The 21,075-nt window shown below is 40.6% G+C and overlaps 1 protein-coding gene across 2 annotated transcripts in view; it reads left to right on the forward strand.

Moving 5' to 3' along the window:
* COL4A6 (collagen type IV alpha 6 chain) overlaps positions 1-21,075 on the forward strand; it is a 141,373-nt gene that overhangs the window by 92,063 nt on the left and 28,235 nt on the right. The window contains exons 6-20 of one of the 2 annotated variants that reach the window (XM_049827301.1): positions 2,420-2,536; positions 5,033-5,101; positions 6,576-6,611; positions 7,043-7,105; positions 7,752-7,787; positions 7,916-7,957; positions 8,847-8,939; positions 9,968-10,021; positions 11,430-11,489; positions 13,008-13,052; positions 14,300-14,353; positions 15,691-15,760; positions 16,486-16,596; positions 18,593-18,742; positions 20,341-20,445. In XM_049827301.1, coding sequence (XP_049683258.1) covers positions 2,420-2,536; positions 5,033-5,101; positions 6,576-6,611; positions 7,043-7,105; positions 7,752-7,787; positions 7,916-7,957; positions 8,847-8,939; positions 9,968-10,021; positions 11,430-11,489; positions 13,008-13,052; positions 14,300-14,353; positions 15,691-15,760; positions 16,486-16,596; positions 18,593-18,742; positions 20,341-20,445 — 1,105 coding nt within the window. Of the gene's footprint in view, positions 1-2,419; positions 2,537-5,032; positions 5,102-6,575; positions 6,612-7,042; positions 7,106-7,751; positions 7,788-7,915; positions 7,958-8,846; positions 8,940-9,967; positions 10,022-11,429; positions 11,490-13,007; positions 13,053-14,299; positions 14,354-15,690; positions 15,761-16,485; positions 16,597-18,592; positions 18,743-20,340; positions 20,446-21,075 lie in introns of those variants that run through there. The other variant, XM_049827300.1, reaches the window with a different exon arrangement.

The raw sequence follows: 21,075 nt of genomic DNA on the forward strand, positions 1-21,075 counted from the left end.
GAGTTAGGAGATCTCACCCAAAGCTTTTCCCAAGACCTGAGACCACCAGTCAGCTGCCTGCTGTGGGCTGGCTCTTGGCCAGCACTAAAGGCTTAGCAGCTTGGCTCCCTGTTGTCTAGCTCTGAGGGGCAGATGTTGGCTGTTTAGCTGCACTAAACCCTGCAGCTGGTCACCTTATGTTGTAACCGGATACATGTGCACTTGTCCCATGTAGCTTCTGGTTTTGTTAATGCTGTAAACAAAGTGAAAGACCTGATAGACATTGACCACTCTAGCCTCCCTCTGCGGTCACAGCCTGTCCCGTCAGAGACTTGCTGCTCTTGGCTATGACATCCCATATGGATGGAGGAGGGTGGGTTGCCACTGATTTGTTCGAGCTTTGGGAACCCAATGAAATAATTTCTAAGAGACAAACATAAATGGCAATAAATTGGTGCTTCAGCCTTCTCCTGTCACTTTATCAGGGCCTGGCAAGTCCCTACTTGCACAGAACGTGGGTATTTTGACAAACAGACTTTAATCATCAGGGCAACTGGTACTATGTATGCAGTGGTGCCTGATGCTACTGCTTTGGGATTACTTCATTCCATGTCCTGGGGCCTCGTTTAATCTCAAATTTATACTTCTCTGGGTGAGCTACCTTGATCCTGTAGCATAGACAGACTTGACATTCATCCAGTTTGCACCTTACTGACTGACAGAGAGCAGATCCGGGCTCTCTCCCCTTCTCTCCATTTTGTTGGCAAGGATTGCAATGTAGTTGCCAAATGAGCTGGACCAAGGAACTCATCTGGCTGAAAATTAACCCCATTAAGAAACAGAACAGTTATTTTTCTGCTGTGTTGGTTTCCTGCTCCGACTCGCCTATTCTGCCTGTACTTATGCCAGCACAGGGAAGAGGTAGGTGTGAGTAAGCAGGCGTGTGCGATAGCCCTCCTGGCAGCAGCTGAGACCAGTGATCAGCCTGAATATTTACATAATTACGGCCTAAGTTGCTCTGCATCCTTGGGAAAGTCACTCTGCTGCTGTGTGCCCCCAGCTTCTCATCCGTAAAATGAAGATTATAGCATTCCCACATTTTTGCAAGGCATTTTAAGATCCTTAGATAAAAGGCTTTACATTACTGCAAGGTTCTCATTGAGTTTGGTCAGAGCATATGCTATTGGCTTGGACTGGGAAGACCTTTAGCAACACAAATGTGTTTTGTTTTAAGTGTCAAGCATGAACGATTGTTAATGTTCTGCTTTATCTCCATTTTATCCATGTTTATTTTTTTACTTTCCTCGTGTGAGTCATAACTTGTTTAATGCCATATCTTAAGGATGAATCTTTGGGATCAAACAAAAGTACTTTTGGGATGAGTCAAGATCAGGGTGTACAGAGGGGAGGGAAAGAACTGTCAGTAACTGATACTTATCTCCATAAGGTTCATTTTTCTTCTTGCCACAAAACAGTGTCTTTCAGTGCTGCAGAACTCATTTCTATGAAAAGGAGGATAGAATAAGGAACTGCTTGAAACCTGGGTAGTGTGACTGACAGTTCTGCCTTTCCGTGTTTTGCCTACACATACCCATATGACACTGAAGAAAAAGTAACTGAAGTCTCAAACTTTGATCTCCTTTGCACCAGTGCCATGCTGAGTAAATGCTAGTCAGTTTAATAGAGGTATACCACGGCAAAAGAGATGTGAAATCAGAATTAGGTACAATTGTATTTTACTCTGCTTGTTTAATAATTGACTATTACAAATACTTTCTTTTAGATGCTGTTAGTTTAATTAGGTCTTTCTCCTGGTTGCCTTGCCTGAAGTTTTAAGTTTAACAAGAAGTATAACAAGTATAGCTATTTTTAAGTATAACAAGAAAAGCTATTTTTGCTTGAATGGCCTGATGCTGGAGCTGTAACATCTGTTGAACTATTAAAGGAAAGAATCCACACTGGAGAGGAAGGAAAGTCACTGAAACTTTAAGCAGATTGGAATTATAAATGCTCAGTATTGTTGAGTCTGCTTCTGCCCTTGTTTTTACATGAGCAACTTCCATTCCTGGTGTCAGGTGCACCCTTGCGTGCTGTTTTACACTGTGTTATATGCCATATATTTCAGACTGCTGTGGGATGAGTATTGCCCTTTCGGGACCTACTCATGCACAAGTTATGTACTTCAGAAAATTATCCCTTGGAGAAAAAGGTAATTAAATGAATGCAGCCAATGTTCTAGGATTTAAGCTTTGGGGAGGATAAACAATGCTGGCCGAAAAAACTAGTTCTGTTGCAGTCTGCCATACACTGAACTTGAGTGGGAGTTGCGCATTTCTTTTATTTTGTGTTGCCATTTGGAAGATATCAGTTTTCTGGGGACAGTTTTACTAATAAAATAATGCATCCTGTCGGTCATTCTCTCCTTTTCCTCTTTTCACAGGGTCACCCTGGGCAGTCTGGACCTAGAGGTCTGCCTGGCCTCGATGGCTGCAATGGTACCATTGGGAGTCCTGGCGTTTCTGGATCAGATGGATTTCCTGGCCTACCTGGGCTGCCTGTATGTCCCAGCTCAAATACGGTGTTTTGTAGTCACTAAGCTGGGATTTGCTTTTCATGCCATTTTTGGAAAAGTAATTCCCAAGTACTTAGGAAGAACCCTAATAACCCGAAGTTTATTAACATTGTTAGAGCTCAGTATAATTTTCTTACTGAAATTCCACTCTGGGGATAAAATGAAGATCCTGTGAATTCAGTATGCTCCCACACGAAATTATACCATTGTCACTGGTAGTATTCAAGCCAACTCAGAAGAAACCATGATAAAGTTCTTAAGAACCATGAAGTGTAAAACATCTTTCACCTGGCACTTTTCAAGTTAGTGGATGCTGATTCAGGAAAGGATGTTATTACATCTTCAGGTCTATGCATTAAATATTGGATGCCTTCCTTCATGTCTTAAGATAGCCAAAAACTTCAGTCTCACTGAGTGTCAATAGGATTTACTTTCCAGGTGTTTTACTTTTGAAAATGTTTTTCTACCAAGTTGGAATTTTATCTAGCCTGCATAGGACACCCTAAAGTTAGGTGTCTAATCTATTCATCTGGACTCTCCTCTTACAGAGAGTGGTACTTGCAAGAGCACTTCTCCCCCTCTACCTTTCAGGATGAATTGTCTCTGGAGATACCCATTTTTCTGCATTGACTGTAGAGGAAGTGAAGGTAGCTGGGTCACTCTCTACACTCTGTTTTAAGTGGGTAGTATTAGTTATAAGAACTCCACTCCTAAATGGTTTTGGGAATTATAGTCTTTTAAAAAAGTATGTGGTTATTTTTGAAGTGTAAGCAAGAAATATTTGACTTAATACTAAAATATTTGACAAATACTTGAATATTTGTTCACATCCAAACCCCAATCTTACACACCCAGGTCGTGTGACTAATCATACATGTAACGGAACTACTTTGCATGTATACATGAAGAAGAGGAAGAAAATAGAGCTGGTGGATGTAAACAATGCTATTTGTTTCAGCATTTCTAAACTGTGCTAAGACATCTTTACATGTCATCCAGACTTGAAATTCATATAATGTTGAAAAATACTGAAGCAATAAGATCAAATTAAAGCACTGCTTTCTAAAGTAACTGATTTACTCATCCCTGCTGCTCAGATTTCTATTTTGTAACACTTGTAGGATTGCGTTTTTGGCAAGGAAAGCTGCTTGGATCAGCCAACCCCTCTCAAATTAAGTTGGCAATTAAATGAAATCACCTCAGATGAATTGGATGGGATGATTGAGATTGAAATAAATTGGGTAAATCTAGAATTATAATGGCAGCTTTTTCAGAAGATTCATGCAGTCTACCAGTTTTTTCTTTCATTGATTCTAAACAAACTTTGGTGATTTACAGTGTTAAACAAGAGATAGGATCCTAGAATGGTTTGGGTTAGAAGGGACCTTAGGGATCATCTAGTTCCAACCCCCCTGCCATGGGCAGGGACACCTTCCACCAGACCAGGTTGCTCCAAGCCCCATCCAACCTGGCCTTGAACACTGCCAGGGATGGGGCAGCCACAACCTCTCTGGGCAACCTGTGCCAGTGCCTCACCACCCTCACAGTAAACAACTTCTTCCTTACATCTGATCGAAATCTACCCTCTTTCACTTTAAAGCCATTACCCCTTGTCCTATCACTACATGCCCTTGTACAAAGTCCCTCCCCATCTTTCCTGTAGGCCCCCAGCAAGTACTGGAAGGCTGCTAGAAGGTCTCCCTGGAGCCTTCTCTTCTCAGGCTAAACCACCCCAACTCTCTCAGCCTGTCCTCACAGGGGAGGTGCTCCAGCCCTCTGATCGAGCAGGTCCACGTCATTCCTGTGCTGGGGGCTCCAGATCTGGACACGGTACTGCAGGTGGGGTCTCACCAGAGCAGAGTAGAGGGGCAGAATCCCCTCCCTCAACCTGCTAGCCACACTTCTTTTGATGCAGCCCAGAATGCGATTTGCTTTCTCGGCCGTGAGCGCACAGTGACAGCTCACATTCAGTTTTTCATCCACCAATACCCCCAAGTCCTTCTCCACAGGGCTGCTCTCAATCCACTTATCGCCCAGCCTGTGTTTGTGCTCAGGATCGCCTCAGCTCAGGTGCAGGACCTTGCACTTGGCCTTGTTGAACTTCATGAAGTTCGCACAGGCCCACCTCTCGAGCCTGTCAAGGTCCCTCAGGATGGCATTGGTATGTGTATTAACAGGAGGGTTACCCCATGTCAAACAGATTCAAAAGGGATCTTAAAAGTTGTCAAAGGCCTAAAATAAAAGGGAAATCTAATATAAACAGGAAAATACCAGAGAAAACGTTTGCAGAACCTTGTTTTTCTAAAGCCACAGGAAGTCTTGAGTTGTCATAATACCACAGCTGCTTTGACAAAGCTACGGTGGTACTTTTGCAGTTTACTGGAGCCAGGAGTTTGCCTTGTTCATTATGCTGAATATAAATTCTTTAAAAACTAAATCAATATTTTTTCCAGAAATTTATTTTTTACTTTTTTTAATCAGGGTCGTCCTGGCCCAAAAGGCCTTAAGGGAGAACCTGTTTTTGCTCAAGGCAGTCTTAAAGGAATGAAGGTAAGACTTGTCTCCTGTAGGAGAAAATGCAGTACAAGAAACACTTTGATGTCCTACAGGTTGCAAGGCTGATGCTGCAGGTTAGCTTGCTCATGGTGTTAGATGTGTGTGTCCTGGGTATGTCTGAATGTAGAGATGTGAAAAAGGCCTTACAGTAACTTCATTAATGACAACACGGAGTGCTCTCAGAAAGTAGAATTGCTTGGTCTTTGCAGAGATCTCACTCATCCCATACTGGGACATTGCTCATCCTGTTACTGTTTAGTATAGTTGCTGACCCTTCACTTGTCTATGGAGAGATGACACATTTGTTTGTGGTGTCAAACCATGGATGTGAGGAATTTCTTGTAAGCTTATCCTGATTTATATGAGGTAGCATATGTGTTTCTAGATGTAGATGTAGCAAAGGAGGGGCCCTTCACCTACTGTGAACTTTCCTATAACTGACATGGTTGCATGAGCCAGGTCTGTTGAAATAACAGCTCAGGAAATTCACAAGTGCATGTTAAGATTTCTACTGCGAGATCCCAGCTGCCTCCCAGTGTTTTTTTTGTGCTGTGGGAGGTACTAGTAAGTAATGAGTCATATTCTCTGTTTAAATGCATGAATATCATATCCCACTCATAGTATTCCATCCTTTGCCACTGTGAAGTTGGGATTTTACTCTCTCTATTTACCTCACCCTGAAATGTCTGTATCAAGTCTGTAATTTTATTTCCTGTACAGAAAATACAAACTATGGATAGACAATTTCAGTTCATTGTTCAGAACTGTGAATAGGTTCTTGAATATGCCCATGTAAAAGATTTGGTTCTTTGTTGCCTTGAAACAAAGACTCACCAGCTTACCATGGTTTTGATTTTTGCCAGAAGTACTAGGTATGGAATAAATCTACAAAGGATTCAGTATCTCTTGTGGTACTGAATTCAGCAATATTTAGCAGCCTCATGCTTCATTAAACACTAAAAATATTAAGAAATTTATTCTGTCATGTAACGCCCCTCACACTGACTTTGTTGGTCAAAATTAAGAACTTTTCTAATGTTCTACCTACATTATATACACTCATAAGTTAGTAAAAGTTAAATAGATCTTTATTTACTTCAATATTTATGGGAAATACAGATAATTTGATATAATAATGATATGCTTTTACATGTTTTATAGTGGTTTTGTAATGAAAGTTTTTATAGTGTATTTTCCAGTGTTTTTACAATTAATACATTTTTTTTTCATGCCAATTTAGTTTGTCTTGTTACCCATAAATAAAATGGTTGTAATTTCTCTGGACTTTTTGTAATCTCTCCATTACGCAGTTTAAATATGGAAGCACAGGTGTCAAAATATTTTCCCATTTACACTTGATCTAATATTAACTAGCAGCAAATATCTCTATTTATACAAAACTTAATGTTCCTTATAGGTTTTTGCAATAACATACTGTAATTTTTACTCATGCATTTATAATTTTTAGGGAGAAAATGGTCTTCCTGGATTGGATGGAATTTCTGTAAGTTATTTAATTTGGGAAATAATGGTTTTAAAGAATATTAAGTGGGTAATTTTTCTTGTGTTGGTTCTCAAGGACACTTTTCAAATTAGTATATTTACATGTATTTACATGTGTGATACCAGTAGCATGAGCAATTCCAGCTTTGTAATGGTATGAGTGGATCCACATTATGGTAGAGGAAGTCAGATTTTTGCTATTATCTATTCTGTTTTTCCTTTTTCAGATCAAACTCCCTTCTACCATTGAAATCTGTAACTTTGATTTTCAAAATACATCTAATAATATGAAATGGACTGTTATAGTATTTAAATTGGCATACTTAATTAGGGGGTATTAATTAATGTTTCCTGAGACTGACTTTGTCTTTGGTTGTGGTTTGATGGGGTAAGTGCTACACATTCTGTATTTGTCCTATGTTCTTCTCATAGGGCCCAAAAGGTTTTCCAGGTCCAATAGGTTCAGCAGGCCCTATAGGATTACCAGGTTTGCAGGTAAGAGACCTCAACTGTTGCACTTATTGATAGAACAGTTCAAAATGGTGACAGTTTTCCCTCCTTGTCTCTATTTGTGTCATGAAAATGAGCAAAAGTGTGTGGGCATCTAAATGGGCTGAGCACAGCTGACTTCAAGCATGGAATACTTGAACTTAGATAGTTTAATCTAATCACAAGAGGGAAGGCTCCTCTCTGGAGCAGTGTTCAGAGCAGCAGTCATGAATGAGGGCTCCAGCAAAGCCCTAGAGTGCTGTCTACAAACACTACATTACGCTGAGTACTTCCTCGTCTTGGGAATAGAGGGAATATGCTGACCTCTGCATGTTTGGAGACTTTGTCATCATGAAATATGCTAAAGAGTTGCTTTTTCAAGATGCTATAAGTGAGTTTCCATTGGGCAAAGGTAAAAAGGAACTACGTGTTTGTTGCTTTTAAACCGAAGTTTGCTCTTAATTAACCATGGTACCAAAGGGCTGTGCTGTCTATTATAGATATGAACACTTGAAGATCATGTGTATCAGTTACTTTTGCTTTGGGGCAAGAGGTTAAAGTTCGGGTATCATGGCAGATCCCAGCATTGCTCTAATTGTGTGCATCCTAATTAAGTCAAAAGAAATAAAATCTTGATCTTGTTCACATTTAGGGTCCAATGGGTCCCCCTGGGCCACCAGGTCCAAAAGTAAGTACCTACCTTTCCTGTCTTTCTACACCTGATTGTTGTCTTTTTTAACAGTGCTGTGGGCCAACATGATAGTGATGCTTTTGTCGTTTTGTTATTAATTCATCTTTTTTTTTTTTCTCTCCTAGGGTAACATGGGATTAGGCTTTCAAGGAGAAAAAGGAGAAAAGGTAGGTGAAACTTGTTCTGTTATGCAAAGACCATGAAATATCAGTCTAGTGTTCCATCATAGCTTGATCCTCTAGAAAGTGGCTAGATTCTAACATTTTCTTCTTTTCCTTTTTCTTCTCTTCTCTTGGACTGATTGGCAGTCAAAATGCTAAAGTCTTGCTGGTTCATTATCTGTTTGTACACAAAAAAAGAACGGCAGCTTTTTCTAGATGAAGAGGGGGAAAGGGAAAATCTCAGTTCAGCACAGTAGTTTCATGGTTACCAAGACATGAGGTCCTTAGACATTTTTTGAATCTCTGTCTTTCAGTTTCTTTCAACCCTCAGCTCTTGTATTGAATTATTCTACTGACTTCATTCTTTTTGGCTTTCATAATATTCTTTGGGTCAACCGATGTGTAATTTATAGTCTCACTATCCTAAATGGGTGTCCTGCAGCCTGTGTGAGACTTTACATGGGTATCTCAAAGTTCTCAATATGGGACTTGATTCTGCTGCTGTTAAAATCAAGTCTTAGCATTCTACATCTCTAATTGTTTCTTGTCTCCTTTTCCTTCATATTTCTCCCCAAAGTTTTTCTGGAATGTTTTCCTGTTGATTCAAACGCTGAGCCTTTTTTTTTTTTTTTTTTTTTTTTTTTTTTTTTTTTTTTTAACTTGCCATGTGTTATATCCACAACTCTTCTGAAACAGACTGCATTAATGCATTTTGTTCATCTTAATTTTCAGTCTGGTCTTTTGACTTCCATGACCAAACTCCTGTGCCATCATTCAGGTGTACAGATATTATGTACATGGGATATTACAGTGACTTTTTTCTGATTTGCAAGCCACTTTCATAGGAAATCAAACATGTTCTGCCTATGTTAACAGCTTCCTTTTTTGCCAACAGGGTGATGTAGGGCTGCCTGGCCCTCCAGGTCCCCCCCCATCCACTGGAATACTGGAATTCATGGGATTTCCAAAAGGGAAGCAAGGAGAAAAGGTTTGTAAATTCAGTTTACAAACCCTCCCCCTCTCCATGCTCCTTCATTCAAGGCTGAATGAAATTATTGGACAGTGAAGCCTGTTATATTTCCAAATCAAAATCATTTTGTGTACTAGTTTAATCTGCCAGATGGCTATTGAGTAAAAATATTCTTAGCTCAGAGCATTGTGGACCACTGGAGAATGCATACCTCCCAGAAGCAGAAATATGAAAGCTATTTAAAGGTTTTCATTATTAATCCTAAAAATAAATGAACAGTAGTTTGTTTCTGTTGGACCTGTGAAATTGTGTCAACTGAAGCAAAAAAAACCAAATCCATTTAGACAAATACATAAAAAGCTCCAGTTCTTTTGCTTTGACTATGATGCACACTACTCTGAAATAATGAGATTTCTCTCCTTTGCTTTGTTATTCTGGCATTTACTGAGATACATCTTTAGCTCATCAGTGTTTTCATAAAAGATATATGGGTCTTGAGTTAAAGATTCTCTACATTCATGAAATTTAAGCATACTGAATTAATCTGGGACCTATACAGGCTGGTTTGGGAGCACAGTCTGAGCTTGCCTAAGCCCCTGCATAAGTTATGAGAGATATTTGCTTGGCGGGGTACATTAGAGTGAGGTGAGATTCAAAAAAACACTATTCCTTTTGGCTTTTATGAAGACATTATTCTATCTCATCATGTGTTATTTTACTGCTTTCCATGAAGTACTGTGCATGTTCCAGTTCCCTAGGTGACAATATGAAATGCTTCTAGTTTGACTTCTAGCAGTGGAGGGCAGTAGAACAACAGTTCCCAAGTAGTGGTCTTTGAAGCCATGGGAAGTGGTCACAGACAATCTGTTGCATGCACTGGCACTGTGCTGAGACACACTATATCTGGCACATGATGACACAAATCAAGAGTACTTGCTGCCAAACAAGGCCTTACTTGGCGAGTCAGGAGTGTGATGGGTGGACTGGGGAAAGTCTTGCTTTCACAGGCACAGTGATTTATTGTGTTTACCTCTTCCCCTTGTCAGGGTGAGCCAGGCCCTCAAGGATTCCCTGGAGACAAGGGTTTGCCTGGCATGCCGGTAAGGCCAGAGGAGAGTTTTTAATATATGCCTAACGTGGGTTAGATGGTTCAACACCCTCTGAATAGTTCACAAGGTCTCTACAGGAATTTCTAGGCACCAGAGTACTTTGAAAATCTGATAAAAATGTCCACAAGATTTTTTGAAGAGTTTAACTGTAATCTGATAGTTTTTTGTCCTGGAGACAGAAAGAATATAATGCTGTCCTACTAGAATGTTACAAAGCAGCCGTCATTTCAGTACATGTAATCTGCAGTTTGCGGGGACCTGCAAGTAGATGTACCCTTTACATCGCCACTTGATGGCAGTATTTCTTGATGTCCCACAGAAGGCTAGACATTTAAAAAAAAAAAATAAATCCTGTTTCCCCCTTTTAATTATGTCTAAACATATTTTTTGTTATTTTACTTTAAAGTTGTAAAGCACATGCAGATCCTTCTGTCCATATATATCCAGCTTTATAATGGGCTGTTTAACATTAGTGCTCATAAACTCAGGAATGTGTAGCATCTTCTCTGTATGAATCAAGAACAACAATTTATCCCTGGATTCCAGGGAGCTATTTCCCAGTTTATAACCTTTTGTAAACACAGGTTATTTTGATAAGTTTAGGGAATAAATATTTTGTGGAACTTCTGACTAATAAGATAAATTGTTTGCCAGTTTCTTCAATGTACAGATGTTCCTAGTAGAAAGACGTGCAAGGAAAACCTGTACATGAAGCACAGTTTGTTACTAGCCTTTCTGGACATGTTCCATGTGCATGTTTAGCTTTATGTATCACAAGAGGCCCATTGAAGCTGGTGGGGTTGAACATATGTGTGAACTTAACCACAACCATAAGATATTTCAAGACTGAAGCCTGAAAATTGCTTAACTACTGTAACTCTTGCTGAAATTAAATCCTGGATTAAATCTGGATTTGATACTTCTTGCTGACTGGGAAAACTACTAAACATTTCCAAATGTTGAGCGTGAAAATGCTAGTTTTGTGTCATTCTTCGGCTTTAGAAATGAAAAAGGGTGCTCTGAGCGCTCCCTTGAGCTGCTGCTGTTAAGAAATGAGATTCGAAATAATTTCTAAATGTAGAATACAATACAGAGTAGCATTGTCAGGACTTTGCTGTTTATAGCATGAGGTTACTTGTATTTGCTAGTGAGAGATGTGCCATGGTTTAAATGGATGGAAGTCATGGGAAATGAACACGATAATGTATTGCATATACTGCCAAGTCTGGTTGATACAGGTTTTCTTTCTGAGGCAGAAGAGTCACAGCAGAAACAGTCAGTTCCCCTTGTCTCTCTGTTGTACTGTTTATTAAGAGATGGGTTTGTGCTCATTTTGTCTTAGGCTTGTGCTATTCAGTTCCAAACAGATCACAGATTTAATGGTGACATTTTCCCTCAGGGCTTTGGAGGTGTTGGAGAAAAAGGAGAAAAAGGTGTTCCTGGCTTACCGGGTGGCAGGGTAGGTAACTACAAAATCCTTAAGTGTCTGTTCTCAAACACATGAAGTGGGCCTTTCATCAACAGAAGCATTCCCAAAGCATATAGGAGTCCCAGACATAGGACTGGGTCCTATAGTAGCCAGCACCATACAACAACAGAAGCAACAGATAGTTCTTATCTCAGTAAAGTCTCAGATTAAAGGTGAGATGAAAGGTGTATACAGACAAAGCAGTCTAAGAAAATCATACAGAAGTATTTAGTGGAGGTCTTGATACTGCAGGGCCTGTGTTTTTCCAGTTTTTTTGAAAGCTTCACAGAAAAAGAAGCTTGCAGGAAGTCCAAATGAGGATAATAAAGAGGCCTTGCAGGGTCTATAGGGAGCTCTTAACCAGTTCCAGAACCAGCCATGAGAGAACACAGATAGCTACTTGGGGAAGAAATGGGCAAGCTGGCAATAGATGTTGCTCTAACTAGTCAATTGTCCTGGTTTCAGCTGGGATAGAGTTAACTGTCTTCCTAGTAGCTGGTACAGTGCTATTTTTTGAGTTCAGTATGCGAAGAATGTTGATAACACACTGATGTTGTCAGTTGTTGCTCAGTAGTGTTTAGACTAAAGTCAAGGATTTTTCAGCTTCTCATGCCCAGCCAGCGAGAAAGCTGGAGGGGCACAAGAAGTTGGCACAGGACACAGCCAGGACAGCTGACCCAAACTGACCAACAGGGTATTCCATACGATGGGACGACCCATTTAGTATAGGAACTGGGAAGTGGGAACGGGGAATCGCCACTCAGGGACTAGCTGAGTGTTGGTCGGCGGGTGGTGAGCAATTGCACTGCACATCATTTGGACATTCCAATCCTTTTATTACTACTGTTGTCATCTTATTAGTGTTATCATTATCATTATTAGTTTCTTCTTTTCTGTTCTATTAAACCGTTCTTATCTCAACCCACGAGTTTTACTTCTTTTCCCGATTTTGTCGCCCATCCCACTGGGTGGGGGAGGAGTGAGTGAGCAGATGCGTGGTGCTTAGCTGCTGGCTGGGATTAAACCACGACATCAATGAATGTGGGAGTTAACAACATGCTCAGTCACATGCCAGCCATAGATTCTTCAAACCACTGTGACCCTGCAGAGACATGCTTATACACAATAGGAAGACCAAGGCATTCTGTTCTGCATCTGCAGAATAAATTGTCAAGATAGAAAGTCTTGATTGCCTTAAGTTTCATGGCTTTATTATTACAAACTACCTACCTAACTTCCTAGTAAGTTTGGACACCATGACTTACTTAACTTGAACCACCAGTTTGAAAGACAATGGCTAAAGAAGATAAGACTTCTTTTATCAGTTATTCTGCTGAATTCTTTCAATTATGATCGTTAATATTTGAGAGATACGGAAAATCAGTGTTAGCTTCTCCTTTTGATAATTTTACCTTCTCATTCTTTGGTGCTGGGTTATTTGGAGCCTGATATAATAAGACCAGACTGAGCTAGAGCCTCTGAAAGTTAATGGTTTTTTTGCTGTTCTAGGGTCTTTTGGGACTGGATGGATCTGATGGGATTCCAGGGAGAAAGGTGAAATTTCTTTTATTTTTTACTGTACTTACAATTACAGAAGCTATCTAGCTGCTTATGATCTACTGAATTCCTTATGTAGTGGCTCCAAGTTCTCTGGTGGATGAATGCATGTGCCTTACTAAACTAGTGAGAGCTACCTAGAAAGTCCATGTAAAACTCTAGATCCCTTTAACTGTCTCTCTAGTTATCCCTACGTATTCAGAGGACCACCTCTGCAGACTGGAAATTGTACATTCCCTCCTGGAACAATCAACTCTCCCTCCTTTCCTCTTTTGGGGGTGGAAATAGCCAGATGATCAAGTGGCTGAAAACATGTTAAAGCTCTTCCACTTGCAGATACAGCAGTGGAAGTTGTTCAAGAAAGCAGCTTTCAGGAATACAATTTTCATTTTGCAGCCTGGAATTCAGTCACTTTCTTGTATATTTTGTTTTATGTATGTCCTTTTCAAGATATACTGAAGGTGGTGGTATCTCCAATATAATCTAATTCATATCTATATGTTAAAATGTTATGATTAAACCCAAGCCCTTTATGGCAAGTTTCTCAACAATACTGTTTATGGGCTATATTGGGGCCTACAGCCGTCCAAGACTTCAGAATCACAGGCAAGGTTTAAAGTTAAGGTTCTCTGCTCCAGAGCTCTTGGAATATCCCATTTTGTCTGCAGCAGCAGTGGGATTTACAGTCCGTACTGGGCCAGGTTGAATAGGTTACCTGACAGAAAACTGTAGATCACTCCTATATAGATTTCCAGTCACACACCCAGAAAAGGGAATTTTGGTGTCCTTGAGAATGCTACCAGGAAATGGATAGCTGGAGGGCTAGATCTCCCAGTGTCACTTTAAATGTTTTGGTGCCAATAATTTGTTGGAGGGGGAACAGAGTGGAGGGGAAAGTGTGAGGGACAAGGAAAGTAATGCTCTGGACTCCTCACTCCACAAGCTTTTCTATGGTTCTGTGAGAACTCCAAGGTGTACTCCTGATCTGGACACTCTCATGCCTGCTTACAAGTTCCCACCATCTTTACAGCACAGGGAGGCCTGAAGGAGCTCTGGTATTTTGTGAGTGCTGAGAAATTGATGCCATCAGTTTCCTCTTCCATTATTTTTTCTGCAAATGTTTGGTAGGACAATGAATTCGGTTTGTGATTCAAGTCCAGGCACTGCAGATGTCTCGGCTAACAAATATTGCCACTGTCTTATTGTCTCATTGTGTAACAATGTTCCCCTGTCTGACTTTGCAGGGTCATCCAGGTATTCCAGGCTATCCAGGACTGGATGGAGTCGAAGGCATGAAGGTAATTTCTCACATGAAAGTACTAAAGCATTGCTTTTTCAAAAATATTTGCATGAATAAGTATCATTGCCCTAATCAAATCTCTTCTTTACCTCTGTATCACTGTAATTTTCAGTATGTTTCAGTTCCCCATTTACTTTATTGTTAAGGATAAAAATGAAAGGTTGCTGAACTATGACCACTCAGATATTTTAATACCTTTACAATGTTCATTCATGTAACTTCATGACTTACAATTGTAGATGTAATCTCTCTGGTCTCCTTCATCCTTACACCAATACCATATTTACTGGACAATTGAGGCAAGATTAGATGGAAGTAAGTGGATGTTAAGATGGTTGCTAAGGCTATCTGAAGTCTTAGATCACAGATCTACAAGTATTGACAAGCCTGAAAAGAATGTGTTCAATTTCTTGTACTGGAGATAGGCAGTGCATAGCAGACGTTTTTGGGTATCTCACAACTCGGGCAGTCAGACATCTGGAAACTGAGTGGAAAACGGTTGGGTAGTAGTTTGCTGTGAAAAACACTTATCTGCCACCAAGATTGGTATATGGTTGGCAGACATGTAAAATGCAAGTACTGAAGGGCTTTTTTGTGCAGAGCATATGGAAGAAGTAGTAGTACAGGTTTATGCACAGAGGAGTATTACCTGAAGAAGCAACAAAGTGTGCACTGCCTTGGATCACTGCATGGTGTTTATATTATAAATGTGATGGCAATTTGGACAACAGTCAGATTTTTCACTTGTTATTTCAATGAGGATTTGATACTGTGTTAGAGCGAGAGGAAGGAATGATACTGCAGTTGGCCACAACTTGCTTGTTCTACCTGGGTGATTTTATGGAGGAATCCGTTTTCCTGGAAGCTCCTGTTACTGAAATTCAGGATTCCAAGGCAACAGATAGCTGCAGTGATCAATGCTTTTAAAAATGGGTATGTTCATAGCAGCTGTCTCGCTTTTACCACAAGGTGAACAAATATGATCTATCTGATATTGGTCAATATGCTGATATGGTAACTGGTCTCCAGTACACACGGTATATACATGTCCATACTTCCTATTGAAGGTAACAGGATGCCTTCAGAGGATAGCTGGATAGTAACAAACACTTGATCTGAAGCAGCCATCAGTTTCATCAGGCAGGAAGTAGGTAAGTCAGGAGAGCAGATGATTGTGAATAGCAGAACAAAGTGAATTCTTCACCAAGACAAAGAATGATGGTTAGTCAGTGAATGACCACAGACATTGCTACCATCATACAGTCTGTTTCCTGACAAGCAGTCTTCCCCTCCATCACCCATCTGAATGTGGCATGAATCTGTTTTCTTCTACAGGGTGAATTAGGTGACATCGGTCCCCCAGGCCCTCCTATCGTTATTGACAGGGAAGGTGTTGTCATTTCAGGTATACGTTTCCATTTTGTTTTGGAACTTGTCTAAAGCACTTTTTCTGATCCAACATTCCTTCTTACTGTATTTTACCATTTTTTCACATTGTGTATTGGCTCTAACCCATCCCTTCTTATTTTTCCATTAATTTCTGTATTGTTGGCATACAGATATGTTTGGTCCCATGTTTATAACTTCAGAATTTACAATAAACCTTTCATCCTCACGTTGCAGAATGATATGTTTCAAAGCAGAATGAAATTTAGTGCCTGGGAGGCTGACTGTGTGTGAGCATGGGGAAGTGCTGTGTGTCTACCTGTGTGTTTGTCTTCAGTGTACTAAGGAAAAATAGCTTCTCTGTTTTACCTCTGAATGTCATTCTGCTATTATTTGTCGTTCAATGTGGTAAGAATATTGTTGAGAAAATGAGCTTAATTAACACCACAGCTGAATAAGGTCTGGATGGGAACAGTCTCTGAAGCTATAGAGGTAAGGGGACAAATTGTATGATCTCTCCTATTGTTCCTCCTTCACATGCAGTCAAGTTTGAAACAATCTCTAGCAGTTCAGGAGGGATTTTTCCCATTATCGTTAACTTTGACTAACAGGCTTACTGCTAACGGCTTTGCAACCTTTGCTGTCAATGACATCAGTAGCCACTGGGGTAGTTGACTGAACAGAGTCTTTCAACAGAAGTTCTCATGAGATTTTTGTCCTTGTTATTCTGTACTTGTCTAACAGGTGCCCCCGGTGACCCTGGAAACCCAGGAATACCTGGTCCTCCAGGAGACGAAGGGATCAGTGGTTTACCAGGCCTTCCAGGAGCTCCAGGGTTTCCAGGCCTGGAGAGAGGTAAAGTGTTGCGTTAAAGCATAACAAAGTTTGGCAGAAAATAAACCTACTTGCATTCCAGCTTGTCCTCAGATATCAGAGGCGCTGCGGGCGGCTAGGCTTAGATTCTGGGTGATGCCCTAATAGTGCACTGTACTTTCAATTTAGCTGTGTTCAATGAATTAGAATGGCCAGACTTAGGGAGTTTCATCGCGCTCAGTGAACTATCATGGCTAGATTAATGAACAGTACAGTTTATTAAAGCACCAGTACAGGTTCTTTTGGATTGCTGGTGATAAATACACTGTCTGCAAAGCACGTGCAAAAATAATACAGTCGACTACAAGCACACTAAATTATGGAAAAAATCTGTAGAGATTTCTAAGTTTCCCGGGGAAGCACTCAGTATAACCGAGGGTTCAAATCTTACCCAATAGATGTCCTTATGGGGGGAAGAGAGGTTCAGCCCATCAGCTGATCCCAGAAGTCAGCGATGTCCTCCTGACTTGTCTATGATAGTGTCTTCCCTTGCATTCCTCCTCTCGTAAGCCCTTTTATACTGTTTTATTTTTAGGTGGAGCTTGAGTGACTCTAGTCATACATACCTTTATTATGACTAGCGTAAAACCTCCTCGCTTTACTTTTAAAGGTATATGCTAGAGAAGATTCAGAGTGCATGCTCAGTTGAGGGGTAGTTGCACCTTGGAGGTGTGTAGCTTTTGGGATGGAGGTGTGTTTTGGTATTATAATGAGATTATAATGAGCAAAGTTCACCAAGATAACATGATTTAGCATGTCGCTACTCCAGAACTGGGCACTTATGATAGAAGAGAGACAACAGCATTGACAGAACCCCATTTTTTCACCTCCTTGCTTCAGTGGACTCAATGCAGGGACCTTCCATTCTTGTTCCAGTAGTTCCAGTTCCCTATCCCTGCAATGATATCACAGAGCCTGGCTGCAGTGTGTCCACTCTGCTCCACCCTCTGTGTTGTTTCTCTTAGAGTCAGCATATCAAGCTCCCCTGGTGTTGCTAACATCTAAGGTTGCAGGTTATGTTGCTTAGGGAATTATTATGGAACAGATTTCTTGCATATCCACTGCATTCCACCCTGGAGGTTCACCTTCCCTTAAGGCGGTGAGGGGACATATCAATAAGTCACCTCCAGCAATCATTCCACAGTAAAGCAGCTGCTAACAGTGCCCTCAGCAAGCTGGTTTTTGTGGGTTTTTGCTGAGAAGATTTGGGGTAGTAGCCTGGAGATGGTGAAGGTATTGGAGCAAGCCTCTCCCTCCTCCTTCAGCTGGCTGATTTGCAGACTGCAGTATGAGACATAGGAGGCAGGGATGACACATAGGGAAACCAAGTATGTTGACTTGGATGGGAGCAGAATTAGTCCCACAATGATTACAGCCCAGGTAAGCCTTCAGGTGTGAATATGTGATGTAGCAGCATACACAGGAGGTTGGTTGTTTGATTTCCATTTTGAATTAGTTGATTGGCAGAATCTTTCCTATACTAAAAATAATAGCAAATGTTTTTGAAAATTATTTTTTTAATGACTTTTCATATTTGCAATAGAGAGCTAACAGATTGGCTAGATAAACGCACTGTAGGTGGAACTCATTTGTCCCATCAAAGATCTCACATGAAAGTTTCTTTTTCACTTGAATGACATCTGTGAAGTCCTGGCCTGCAATGATCCAGAGACTAGGAACTACTAAGGAAATTATCTCATTCAAAGGAAATCAGAAAATAAATAAACTGCAGCCTTACATAGTTACGTAGTTAATTGTCTAACTGATCAAGGCAGCCCTGTGAAGTTTTTTGGATGACCAAAGGAGTATGCCAAAGCAGCTGGTTTCTCTGATTACTAAGTTTTCCTTTGTGTGCAATTATAAATTGTTCTGTGCTAACATGGTTGCAGTTCAGGGCACAACAGTAATTTTCATAACATTAAAAATACTAGAATGTGTTTGCTGCTGGAGAGCTGCTCACTGTGTTATTGTTGTCTAGATGGAATGGGCCCTAGAGGGTCTCCAGGTATTCCAGGTGTGAAGGGTGAAGTTGGAGAACCAGGAAGAGCAACGATTGGATTACCAGGCACTCGCGGCAGAGATGGTTTACCAGGTCTGCCAGGAGCACCAGGATTGCCTGGTTCACCACGTATGTATATTTTTAACATCTATTTTTATATTGGATTCAGGGTGAAACAAGACAAATAATCATTTATATATTTATTTCTTTGCCAGTGAGGATTATTCATCTGTAAATCTTAAATGTTTGGTTGACACCTCATTGTGATTGTAACTCACAGCCTTAACTACATCAGCAGCCACCCCTCTGAAGTAAGAAAATACAGTTAATTATTGTTAGAGTGGTAGCCTGAGATACTGAAGCACAAGGTTGTGTAGACACAATTTATGACACAGAGAACTTTGAAGTTCTAGGCTAGTCTCCTACTGGCTTAGACAAAGAAAAGACCATGACCTTATGAGCCCCTGGGGTAAATGTCTAGTCCTGTGACTAGGTATTTTGAGTACCAGGAGTCAGATAGGATGCCTGAAGAGACAGTTTTCAGACCTAAGGAAATGTGATTTTATTTTTACATGTTCATTTGCATGGATGCCCTGATTGGATTAATTATGCATTGTTTTTTTTTCCTCGGAAACTGAGTATGACATGAAAAGGCTTGATTTTACACAAACCATGTGTTTTACCATTCTGCCATAAACTGAGTTCAAACAACCTGTTTTATTTTTGAGAGCCAACTTTTCAAAGCAGGGCACACTCCAGTGATAGAGTCAATGAGCATGGTCTGATGAAATTATTTTCTGTGGAGAAGAAATAAATGCTCTCTTATCAATAACTGTTTGCTAGTCAAATCCAGCTCATTTTTCTGCGGAGTCTGTAAAGCTCTTGTAGCTGTTTTTAGCTGAGGGTTGCAGTTTGTTTCCATGGAACATTAGATGGGTGCTGGTCAGCACTCCGTCTTACTGTTGTCATTGAGGGGAAAGGTTTTCAGACACAGTAGTTTTAGATTATGTCAGATCACTTTTCACTGCTGTTTCTGTCAGCTCATGTTTCATTCTATTCAGCATATTAAGAGATGCAGAAAATGATCCTGCAGTTATAAAGTGAGGGACAGGGAAAGTCCCCATAACCTTTTTGCCATTTAGTCTCTTTCCTGAGCTGCACCAACTTAATGAGAAGTCAAGGAGCTCTGCAGAAGGCAGATAGCCCTGAGATGACTCTACCATGCCAGCAGCAGCAGAGACACTGCTCACATATGATAGCTTCTGTGCCAACAAAAAGGGCAATAGCTAGTCATCACAATCACCAATACATTGATTTGTTCCTTCAACTTCTATCCATATGAGTCTCAGCTTCTCCCAGAGCTGTAAAGGCACATCTGCCATGAACTAAGTCATTTGCCCTTCTTTATACAACCTATTCACAGTTTGGTTAGTTCTTTGGCCAACTGGTAGGTCTTTGAAAACGTGCAAAAGAGCAGTAGAGGAATTAATTCTGTTGCATCCACATTGTGAGAGCTTTTGCTTTTCTGTATGAGAAGCTAGAAGCAAACATATGGCAGAGGACTGCAGCCTGTGATATCAACCAAGTTCTATCTATTTGTGTAACTTCCACAGTTGCAGTTTGATCTGGTGCCATTGCTGTCAGTTGCATAACTGACATTGTAAGTAATTAATGACCTGGAAATCTAGCCTTCTCATGGCTTTTGCTTGCCTTCTTTCTTCATATAGGCCCTTCATTCCCCCCAGACACCATCTTGGATGGAAGGCCTGGGGCCCCAGGGGAGCCTGGACAGAGAGGGCTGCCAGGAGCTTTGGGTCCAAAGGGGTACAAAGGTAATTGACTCTTGTTTTGGGAGAGCCTTTTAGCAGTCATTGGGTCTCAGAAAGACATTTTACATGTGGTTAATATCCTAAGGGATGAGGTGGAAGTGTCTATATGACAAATCACAGGAGGTTGAGATGGTTTAAAGGGGCCAACAGCATTCACAATTTAGAGAGAGTTGTGCCCAGCACTGCCAGCAAAATCCTATTTCCTACTTCCTACTCTGCTCAGGCAAATAAGCAGGTAAATATCTTGTAGCCAGAAAATTAGCTAAGTAAGTTATACTTTAAAGCTATAAGACATAATGAGACTTAGAAATACAATCTTGTTCACCGCTCTTTGCAATATAGGCTGGAAATGACAGAGAAACTTAATTTTCTTCTCCTCTGTGCTAAAAACTGTGAGAATTTGGGTCTTAGTGTGTGAGAGAACCAGCGGCAAAAGCCATGATGACGCAGACATCACTGTGCTTTGTGACTGTTTGTATCCATGGTAAGTTATGACTCAGGGAAATATAAAGATATCCAGCTGAGGGTCATTGTAACCTGTGAGTGGGAGTATGGTTTTGCTTTCTCTGACTTAAAACTAAACCACAAGACTTCTGTTGTAAAACTCTCCTAAAAACATCTGTTTGGGAGAGT

The sequence above is a fragment of the Accipiter gentilis genome, chromosome 24 (genome assembly GCF_929443795.1).
Source record: "Accipiter gentilis chromosome 24, bAccGen1.1, whole genome shotgun sequence".
NCBI classification, from domain to species: domain Eukaryota; kingdom Metazoa; phylum Chordata; class Aves; order Accipitriformes; family Accipitridae; genus Astur; species Astur gentilis.